This window comes from Silurus aristotelis, assembly GCF_946808225.1.
Source record: "Silurus aristotelis genome assembly, chromosome: 20".
Lineage (NCBI taxonomy): Eukaryota > Metazoa > Chordata > Actinopteri > Siluriformes > Siluridae > Silurus > Silurus aristotelis.
Window position 1 is genome coordinate 4,572,587 of NC_139593.1, and position 11,700 is coordinate 4,584,286.

General features: G+C 42.8%; 1 protein-coding gene and 1 long non-coding RNA gene across 5 annotated transcripts in view; one reads left to right on the plus strand and one right to left on the minus strand.

Moving 5' to 3' along the window:
* The window catches only part of jag1a (jagged canonical Notch ligand 1a), a 41,892-nt gene extending 35,163 nt beyond the window's left edge, over positions 1-6,729 (minus strand). For 3 of the 4 annotated variants that reach the window (XM_083522729.1, XM_083522728.1, XM_083522727.1), the window contains exons 1-2: positions 6,229-6,721; positions 4,815-5,123 (exon numbers count right to left, since the gene is read on the minus strand). In XM_083522729.1, the coding sequence (XP_083378855.1) occupies positions 4,815-5,123; positions 6,229-6,300 (381 nt within the window). In that variant the 5' untranslated portion in view covers positions 6,301-6,721. Of the gene's footprint in view, positions 1-4,814; positions 5,124-6,228 lie in introns of all 4 variants that reach the window. The other variant, XM_083522730.1, reaches the window with a different exon arrangement.
* A 1,646-nt stretch (positions 6,730-8,375) lies between these two features.
* LOC310716077 lies at positions 8,376-9,508 on the plus strand. The gene is made up of 2 exons (XR_014530482.1): positions 8,376-8,504; positions 8,639-9,508. It is a non-coding gene; the product is annotated as an uncharacterized lncRNA (long non-coding RNA).
* Positions 9,509-11,700: the final 2,192 nt, after the last annotated feature.

Sequence of the window (11,700 nt, forward strand, 5' to 3'; positions counted from 1 at the left end):
GATAACACACACACAAGTCACACACAGCAGAGTGTGTGTGTGTGTGTGTGTGTGTGTGTGTTTTGTGTGTGTGCGACTCTGAAAGAATGCAAGCGCATTGTGCACCAAGGGCCGGAGGGCCAGTGTGTGTGGGTTAGGAGTAGTGGATAGTGTGTGCGATTATGTGTGTGTGTGTGTGTGTGTGTGTGTGTGTGTATAAGATAGAGGGTAAGTGTAGCCCCTCTCTCCTCGCTTCACACACTCTCTTCAGCTCTCACACATTCCCTCTCAGCGTAGCACAGCTCAATGAAATACTGCAGTAGATCATCCTCACACACACACACACACACACACACACACACACACACACACACACACACACACACACACACACAGCATGGTACAGCCTAACACAAGGCTCATGTCAGACAATCCCATTCGTGGGTAATGGGCTCCGGCTGTAGCAGGGGTACGAGAGAGCGAAATGAAGTCAAAGCCGCCACGCCCCCTCGCCAAGACCCCGCCCACTAGATATTTCGCAGCTCTAGGCGAACTATGAGTTGGGTTTTTTGCGGCCCTGCCTGACGTTGTGTTGATATAAAACAACACGGGATACAATCGCAGAAGCGAAACATCTACAGAGCCGGACAGAACGAGTTAAGACGAACATCCATGTGAAAGAGATTCTTCTCAATCTGGTTGAGGCATCACCATCATCATCATCATCATCATAATGATAATAATGAGTGTGTTGTGCTGTTTGATCGACAGGAATAATCAGACCGATCGTCTGCTTCCGAAGCGACTACTGTCCAATAAGAAAGCTGCATATTTTCCTATTTTTTGGGTCGTGAGTAATGAAAAAAAGGACAAAGAAAACATTGCAACTGATGCTGAAAGAAATGACAATTTCTAGCATCGAAAACCGTGACGCGACGGAGGAGTGTAGGTCGGGGATTTGAACGGAAAACGAGAGACGAGAGAAAAAGCGAATAAATGGAAGAAAAGAGGCGAGAGGAGGAGTGGCGACACGCGTTCTCTCTTTCTCCCTTCCACTGTATTACAGTGAGTTTAAAAGAATGAAAAACGAAAAAGAAGAAGGCAAACACACACATATGAACACACACACACTCTCATGAACTGTATGCACCCATTTAGGTCTAGTGAAAATCTCTCTCTCTCTCACACACACACACACACACACACACACACACACACACACACACACAAACACAAACACACACACATTCTAGCCTCTTCAGCACAAAGTCCTCCTGAGCTTCCTGTCGCCTCTCCATGGCCCACCGCACTGTGTGTGTGACCCACCAGGCTTTATTCACCCTAATCCGCCCGGCCCTGTGCCCAGCGCTATTGTTTACAGCTAATACATACAGCCGCTGGTGGCCGGGAATGGAATACTCACACACACACACACACACACACACACACACACACACACACACACACACACACACACACACACACACACACACACACAGCATTTCAGCCCTTAATTCAGGACGAAATGGAGACCCATACACACACACACACACACACACATCAGCCATTTCTACTGATCGAAGACAAAGAACAGAAAACACAGTAGAGCTGTTCGGATTGAGGATGCGGGTGGGGGGGAGGGTTGGTGAGATTTAGGGGGCAGTGTATGGGGGCAAAAACATTCACATGCACTAACACAGGAATGGTCCGAGTTAATAGGAGGGACACACACACACACACACACACGCTGCTCATAAAACAGGGGATGTCTGGACATCGTCCACACACCGACATCCATATTACACGTTTTCGGTCTGCAGATACGAGCTCGCATCTTGCACACTGCTCTAGAAATAGCTTTTTTACATTTTCCCGCCGGCATGAACAGAAGCAGGAACGCTTTTGCAGTTGCATCACCTTTCATCCAGTCGAAATCACGTGGAAAAACGTGATTTTTCCATTTATAATTGTTTAATTTCAAGGAATTGTGTCGTGTCAAGACGGCATTGTGACGGCACAGGATTCAAAAACTGCATATAGATATGCATGCCAAGTCCATAAATTGGGTTTTTCTCAATGGAATCGTTTGTAATTATAAAATGTCCCTTACAGAGAACAGCAAGGAGCTGTGGTATGTTCCACATGAACACACAACTGCATGGAATTCCAGTACATTCCATATAAATTGGAATTTCATTGAACTGTGGAACGTTCCATTACAAATCACTCACACACACACACCAATAACTGCATAGATCTGTGAATCCACGTCCAAACAATCCCGTTACATTTCATGCAAATTGGAATTTCATGCAATTGGCAATAATTGATAAATTCCATAGAAGGAATGGCATGGAGCTGTGGTACGTTCCAGACAAACACACAGAAATTTCAGTATATTCCATGCAAATCAGAATTTCATTTCATTAGAAATGTCCCAGAATTGTGGTACATTCCATATTCAGTGGGGGGATGTTCCATGCAAAACTCCACAGAAATCCAGCAAACTGCAGATCATCCCCTTAAAACTGCACAGAATTCCAGTAAACTGCACATCATTCCCTTAAAATGCCACAGAATTTCACCAAACTGCAGAACAATCCCTCAAAACTCACCAAAATTTCACCAAACTGCCGGTATGTCCCATACAAAAATATACAGATTTCAACATTCCATACAAATATTCTAACAAACTGCATAACATTCAATTCAAAACTCCACACAATTCCACCAAACTGCTGATATGTTTAATATAAAACTCTACTAAATTCAATCAAACTCTTGGTGTGTTCAATTTAAAACTCCACACAATTCCACCAAACTGCAGAACATTCCATACAAATATTCATAGAGTTCCACCAACCTGCTACTGAGTGCCATTCCAAACCATACAATACAAAACTCCACAGAATTCCATTAAATTGCAGATATGTTCAAAATAAAATTCGACAGAATTCTAGCTCCCGGTACGTTTCATTCAAAACTCCACAGAATTCCACCAAACTGCAGATCATTCCATTCAAAACTCCACAAAATTCCACCACACTGCAGAAAATTCCATTCAATACTTGAATGCAAAATTCCATTCAATACTTCAATACAAAATTCCATTTACAGTACTTCACCAAATTCTAAAGCACTGAATTCCACCAAACTGCTGGTACGTGACATTTGAAAATTAGACAAATTTCTAAGAAACTCCTGGTATGTTCCATACAAAAATCCACAGTATTCCAAACTGCTGAACATTCATAAGGAACTCTAGCAACCATTTCATGGATTGTCAGTAGAATCCATACAAACTTACTATTGGATGCACAAGGTAAAACGTAAGCGCAGAATTTTCATGTTCCCGACAATGTTTTATCTCTTGGTGAGTCACGTTTGACACACGTGTCAAATCGACTTCACTTAATTCGACCCATTTGCACAATCTGTGAGAAATGTTCCCGCTAACATATACAGCTACGTATTAAAAAACCCAACATAGCCATGACAATTTCAATGAAATCGAGATTGTTCTGGTCCTGTAAGATGGGGTTTATAACGTCACCCCGTGTTTGCTGTGTATTAAATGTTCTCGGAGGTGAGGCATTTCCTGGCTACAACGCATCTGAACTGAGTAACTGGGAACTCCCTGAGCTAACAACTCCAATGGCGCACCGTTCCAAAACCCTCGCCAACTGACACAGCCGCTGCCCCCCAACCGCCCCCGCCCCCCACCGCGATCCAAAAATGAAATAATAAAACAAAACTGGAAAACTGGTGTACTGTTAAAGAGAACGGTTTCCTCGCAACCGCTTCCTAAACACACAAGCCCTAGGCACTGCTGATGATGCAAAACAAAAAAGTACAACACGGGGATCAAAACACACTCTCTCACACACACACACACACACACACACACACACACACACACACAAAACACACACAAGCACACCCGCTGTGCTCCCTTCTAAACCCAGCCCTTTGTTGGGTTCATTGTGCCGAGGGTCAGACCGCCGCTGGAATTGCTAGGTAGAGATTGAAGGGAAAAGAAAGCATGCAAGATGACAATGTCTAATTATTCTCCATTCAGGATGAATTTTTGGAGCTGGTCCGGACCATTCCACAGACAGACGGCTGCAAAAAAAAAAAAGAAAGAAAGAAGGGGGGGACGGCAAAAGGTTTTGAAGGATGGCTGCCATGGTAACAAGGTCTAATTGGCCCCCTCAGACTTGACTTGGTCTGACCTGGTATTGACAGCGAAGCCCTTTGGGGTCGCGAAAGTAAAACACAACACTACGAACAATCGTGGCATTCAGGAACTTGAAATTTTATAGAATCTTAAAAATAACCGATAAGAACGGTATATCTGAGGACTTTTGACAAGAACCATGAACCAGACAAGAGACAAGTCCGACTAAGTGGGGGGAGGAGGTGGGACAAAAAAAACAACACATGACCACTCGAATTGTTTGATGATCGCCTGATTATTGGAAATCAATACGCCACGTTCCAGGTCCCCATTGTGTGCGATGACACAGGGCTTAGAAGTGGAGGACACCAGCTGATAAACTGTTTACAGGAGGCGCCATTGTTCGAGACTTTGATCTCGATAACGGTTCCTGATAGCGAATCTACTGTCCTAAGCAGCCCCTCCTTCTTCCACTTCCTCTTCGCTCGGGTGCCAAGGCATTCCCAAATGTTGGGTTTCGAAGTCACACGGAAAAAAAAACAACCCTGTTGAGGAAGCGAAGGAAGGAATGCGAGTACGAGAAGTAAACTTCGACAAATAAACTGTTTGGACGTGTTTATATCGAGGTTATATATCGAGGCGCTGAGGTAGAACTCACCGGCCAGGCGAAGCTGAACGACAGCACGATGCGAGCCTTGTCGTTCTCCTCCAGGCTTGCCGCCGGCACCACGTTCCCGCCGATCACGGGGGTCGCCCCGCTGCCGAAACTGCATGGCCCACCGGGGGTCACCCTGGACTGGTACTCCTTAAGGCAGAGGCGGAAATATGTATTGCACTCGTCCCTCGTGCATCTGTTCTTGTCCGCTGCGTTCTTTGTGCCATCACAGCAAGAACCGCTCTGCAGCTGGCCGTTCACGTTCCGGACCGACAGCACGCGCAACTCGAAATGGCCTGATGTTTCACACAGCTGGACAGAACGGGAAAAGGGAAGACGATTGTTAAAGAAACACTCAAACCGTTTATTTTCCAGATCGAATGAATGGTTTCGAGGACACTTATAGCCTCTCAGACAATGCGGATGTCCAACAGACTTATATTTGTCATTCATACCCTGAAAATGGTCTAAAGAGGAGTCTGGAACAATGCAGTAAAATTATACATCATTTGTTTTCTCCAATGTGAAATGTTTTTCTTGCTGACAGAAAAGAAACCCTACATTACATTACATTACAAAATGCATTTTGTGGCGCAAGCTTGAAAAAAAAGCTCTCAAGGCTCTGGAGGAATTGTGTTTTTCCTTTTTTTTCCATGCATGTTTCAGAAATCTCTGCAGCCACTCTCATTTGAAGCGATTCTACTCTCCTTCTCATGAGACCTAAATGAGTTCTCTTTCTCCTCTCAAAACAACATCGAAACCGCTCAACCAATAAAAGTGAGTGTTTTCACCAATAAAGGTTTTCGAAAAGCACTCGACCAAAAGTTTCTCAGGGATCCGCAAATAGAAGGAGTGAGGGACAAAAACATTTTTTTGGATCAGTCGAAGCTCTAGACGCAGAAGGAGACAGTGAAAGTTGAGAACATTTTCAGGAATCTTTGCAAACAGGGTTTCTGGAGATCATCCAAAATACTGAGTAAAAGATGCTGTTTAGTTTGTTTTTTGAGTGTGTGTGTGAGTGTGTATATACACGATGTGTGTTTTGACAGGGTGGTCGGTACATATGTGGTTCTTCATGGTCATGCTGAGGAGGTCACTTGATGGAGAAACTTGGTGGGAAGGTGCGCAATTAGAAAAGTTCAGCTAGATTAGAAATGACGCACTTTAAAAATAAAGAAAGGAAAAGAGGACATGTGTCTGTGCAGATTGCACATACCCTGGGAACGTGCGTTAGGGGTTCCAGGGGCATGAACGCACATGTTTTACGCACAGATCAACGCACAGGTAAGGGCACAGGTAAACGCGCATGTTTTACGCACAGGAAAACGCGCATGATTTACGCACAGGAAAACGCGCATGTTTTACGCACAGGTAAACACGGAGATTTTGCGCACATGTTTTGCGCACAAGGACTCACCTTCACGCAGAAGCAGTGGATGAGGAGGTGAAGGCAGGCGGCGGCGGTGAAAGTGGAGCTCGACCTCCGCATTGTGCCGCCTCTCCTCCGGTCCGCTGCCCCAAAACTTCACCTGAAAGTCAGTGAGCCCCTGGCGAACGACAATAAATTCCTCCGCACCAGTCCAGAGATAGATAGATAAACAGACAGATAGACAGATAGACAGATAGATAGATAGATAGATAGATAGATAGATAGATAGATAGATAGATAGATAGATAGATAGATAGAAAAAAGCCACTCTATCCACCAATCTTCTTTCCTCTTCTTATTCTTATTATGTATGCCCTTCTTTTTCTTAAAGTTTTCTCCTCTCCTCTTTTTTTGTCTGGTTGTTTCCACGATGTTCTCCGCTTCTTCTCGGACTGCAGAGCGGAAAAAACAATCAAACCTCTCCGGCTGTGGGAAAGAGCGCTTTCTATCTATGTATCTATACCGTCCAGTAGAGAGAGGGAGAGAGAGTGAGTGAGAGAGAGAGAGAAAGAGAGAGAGAGAGAGAAGTGGGCTGGGTGGAGGAAGGAGGAAAAAAACGAGAGGCGTGGTCCAAACCGGCACCTCATGAATATTCAGCGATATTCATCAAGGGGGCGTGGCGCGGAGAGACGGGGTTAGGGGAATGTTTAAAGTGCAGCCTGAAGTAAGTGTACAAACCGCAATTTATTGTTGTTTATTAATGAAAGTATGAAAGACGAGAAATTTGGAGGGGGAAAGTGGAAACGAGCGATTAGAAGAAACAGGTTTCGTGTCTCCTGTGGGTTTTTTTCTTTTGTTGTTTTGAACACGTGAAAGCGTGTGAATACGCGTCACGTGACCCACCTATCAGTCATTGAAATGGTTACACGGTTTCCTCTGATTTACCTCAGACACCTGCGCGCTTTGTGGGAGTATTTCTGTAGATAATAATAATAACCTAAATCTGGGGTTAAAACTCCAAAAAAAAAAAAGGGTCTTTAAAACATTAAAGAAATGAATGGCTTTATTATTACTATTCAGCCTCATTTTCTGAATGAAGTGGCTTAAAAACACAACAAGCTAACTAGCATACACGTTTTTCAGTATCTAACTCTTACATTTGAATAAAAACCCCAACTTAAAGAAGTTTTGAGTTAAAAATCGAAAAGATTAAAATCTTACCTACTAAACAAAATAGTGACAGAAAGATCGGATCATTTTAGTGACTTCGAAATAAATCATTCGTTTCATTTTGTTCCTTCTGTCAGAAACCGAATAAAATGTTACATTTGCAATAAGCAGATCCCCAACACATCTACATACACAAAATTTGACTATAGTTCCAATAAAATATATGTATAGACAGTATAACTGCATAGCCTTTATGGAAGTCACGTGACGAAAGAACGAACGACACGGACTAGAAGTGTCAAGCGGTAGACTGCTCAGTTCTGTTTCCTGTACACGACCAATGGAGATTTCACAATGCTATGCTACCTGTTCTTCATGGGGAAGTGGTAGCTCAGCAGTTAACTTGCTGGGTTACGGATCGGAAGGTCGGGGGTTCAAGCCCGGTATCGCCAAGCTGCCAATCTTGGGCTGTATCATGGCCGACCTCAGGTTCTGAACAGGCTGGGATATGTGAGGAAAAGAATTTTGCTGTGCTGTAATGTATATGTGACAAATAAAGCTCCGTCCAGTCTTTAACCAATGCATGAACGCTTCCACAATCTCGAAAGGTACATGGATGCTTTCAGACTCTTCCCCGTTCTGGCACTGAGGTAAACCAACTTCCAGTTCTCTAGCGGCCTATAGGCTATGTCAAAAGACCAACATCTTCCAGAGGTTCTTGAATTAAACCTTGCTTTCCAAATATTTTCATTCCCAACAGTGTTTGATGGTATTCTTGATGGTTTTCTAATAAACCTGCCTCAGAATATATTTAATGATAGAGACTTGCTCTGCCAATGCCACACATGTAAATGTAAGGTCCCCATTGAGTCCAAATAAAAGTTTTGTAAATAGAAAGCTAACCATTGCTGCAAATATATTAGCTTTAATGTTATTATAAGCTATAGAATGAATATTTAAAATTTGTTGGATTTTTGTTTTATGTGGTGTAAAAGTTCTGATCGAGCTCTTTGGTGCGCTAGAAAAACTTCCATTGGTTCATATACTGCTTCTCCTCCCTGATGAGTGTGGAGTTGAGAACGAGTAGTCGATTCAAAGCCAGTCACAGAAACTCCTACAGTATTAAAACAATGTGCTCTTTAAGTATCTTCCAGGTAAGTCTTAAAGGTAAGCATTTGTTATTATTGATGTCAGCCAGATGGAGGAACTTCCCTTTGGGTGAGTAAATTACCTCCTGATCTTTCAAAGCCCAATTTATAAGCACTGATGTGTATATATTATTCATCAGCTGGGACCAGGCTGTTATCCCATAGCTGGAGCTGCAGTCATGGGCACATCTGCAAGGACAGTTGGTTTGAGCTGCTTGACACATCTGCCACCCCCTTCCTTTGAGGTGCAGATCCTCCTCAACCCATTTCCTCCACTTTGCAGAACGAGACAGAAGAATGACAGAAAAAACGATGGTGAGAGAAAGGAGCAGCAGTGACGGGAGTCTGTTATGAACCAGAGATGTGCATGTGGGGGTTAGGGGTAGGGCAGTGGTCTTTATCCTACGATTGGAACAGCTGTGTCTTGCTGTCTTTAAAGAAGAACTATGAATAGATAATAGAGCTGGTCCTGAAAAGGGAATCCCCCTCCCCCTAAAACCACCCCCTCCCCCTGCCACGCCTCCTCATCTAGGCGAGACTGATGTTGTGGATAATTACACCACACTCACTGGAGACAACAGTGGAAGGGTATAATGTGAGAAAGACACACCGTTTGGAGTGAATAGGGTGGAAAAAGAGCTTTATTTGGAATATTTAGGGTCTTTTCATTCCTGAGAGATAAAAGTCAGGAAAACTTAATGGGAAGGGTTTTGGAGATAAGCAGTAAAAGAGTCAGAAGGTGGATTAAATAATTAGGGCGAGAGATAAAGAAGAAAGTGAAGGAAGAGAAAACTTGAGATAGGAAGAGATAGGAAGCAGGAGGGGAAGAGGGTGATAAAGAAGGGAAAGAATGGATTGATTAGGATTGATGAAAGGATTTTGAGAAAGAAGAATTAAAAGACAGGAGAAGGAGAGCGAGATTTGTTGAGGAATGATAAGATTTATACAGAGATGTTTGACCAGTCACGACACAGCTTTGCAATTTCGTTGATTCATGTTTCACATAAAAACTCCCAAAATTAAGCAGTGTTACAAAGTCCATCCATGTCTAGTGTGCTTCGGGTCCAATCAGATTTTTTGCCTGAAGCATTTCCACACAGCTAATTTCGCTCGACCAACTGGAAAACCGGCTGATCTGCCTGAAGGCCGTTCGTGCTGGGAAACGCCTGCAGCCAAAAACATGAATCACAGTGTGTTAAGCAGGACATCGTCCCACTGACAGTTGGGCCTGAGCCAGGATTTGCCCCTGAACAGCATGGGGGAGCAATAATGAACATTGTTATATACTGATAAGTAAGCCAAGAAACGAGAAAGAAGAAGAGAACGATTGAACATTCAAACCATGAGAACACCATCAAGTAAATAGCACAGCAAAATACCCTCCATCATCCAACATGCCCACAGTATGGACTATTATTTTTTTTACAATGACAAGCTGCTCTGAATTGGATGGAAAAGAAAGGGGGAAAAAATCCCCCAGTGAGTAGTTCTTCAGCAAGAATTTCCAAAGACGCTGTGTTTTGGAGCAATAGGAATCCACAATGTCATCAGTGAAATGCTTTTTCTATTGCACCATTCAGATCACATTCCTCTGCTGCCTGTCATAGAAGACTGGAATGAAATCAAGAGTGGGGAGGTGTAGGGGTGGGATTTGAGGGGTTGAAAAGGGATGGGTGGGTGTAAGGGGTGGGGCACAGTGGGCAAATGTTGTTCTTGTGCCACTTAAATTGTAATTGACAACAATACAAACATGCAGTATAAATCCATTGAAGTTGGAGGTGGTCCTGGCACCAAGTTGGAATTTTTTTCAGGTTGAGGTTGAGGGTCTCAATATCTTCCACTCCAACCCATGTAAACCATATCTTCACAAAGCTGGCTTTGTGCACCTGGACACTTATTATAGTTTCAACATAAAGTTTATTTAATTTGGGTTATTAACTGTTTACCGATGAAGACGTGAGTGCAAAGCTGTTTGGATTAATGGCAGGCCAAAGCCAACTTCATAATCCCTAAGTGTTTAGCAAACATTATAATCCCATGAATCTTTAGGCTGTCCATGCTGGAGGCATCTTCAGCCGCAGCGAGTGGGTTTCCAGTGATAAGAATTATATCCAAAAGAATGTAGGACCTCAGGATGGATCAGGCCGGTCCAGAACCGGTCAGGAGATCTTAAGAGTAGCATGTGTAGCTTGATGTTTTTGGAAATCAAAAGGAAACCAAAGAACCACAATTTTTTTTTCTTCTTCTTTTATTCTTGAACCCAAATGCAGTGCTAAGTAGGCTAAACAAGAAATAACCAAATTACATTCCACATGAGATTCTGGTAAACAACATAGCTTTTAAACTTTGTGGGAATTTTCACATTTAGAGAAATATGTAAGTTATTAATTTACCACACACTGTACCTGACATCTTAATTCTGATTGATAGCAAAACATTTGCAAATAACTTAGGAACTCTGACAAAAACTAAAAGGTTGCATGATATGAATTTGCCCGTTTTGGGAAGCGCCTTTAAGCCAGATTAATTGCATTTTTAGGCAGCAAACACTTCCTGCTATTCTGGTAAACAAATTTTTTTAAGTTCATTTGCTTGTGTTTCTGGAAAAAAAAAATCACACGTTTGATGTTGACAAGAAATTATAGAATGTCTAAGTTTTAGTGACAAGGCCAAAAAAATATGACAGTCATAAAAAGGAATCTGAATTCTACATGTTTTTATCCCATGAGAACCTCCTTTCTTTCTCACGCTGTTCCCACATTTTGCGGCTTTGAACAAAACAGGTCAGGGTGGATCGGTTTTGGACAGTAATAGCAAAACAAAACATGATGCATGGGTCGGCACATCCTCCGAGTCATGCTGCTGTTCTGTTTGGCTTCATCGATGGCTGCTGCTGTATGATGATTAATCAATTCACCCTGACCTGTTCGCTCACGATGCATAGGAGTGGCGCAAAATAAAATCTCTTACAAACTCTATTTTAACCCTTTATGGCATGAAGAGGCATGGGGGGAAAAAGTGATGTGTTGCATTTTACACATACGGCATACGCAAGAGAGAGAGGAATCAGTAAAACTTGACATTAAGGTCTATCTAATCAGGGTACCAATAAACGTCCAGTTTAAGGTACAAACCATGTTGAATAAGAGAAGAAATAACCCTATCTGAGAACATCAACATTCAATTGGAGATGGTAAAACCA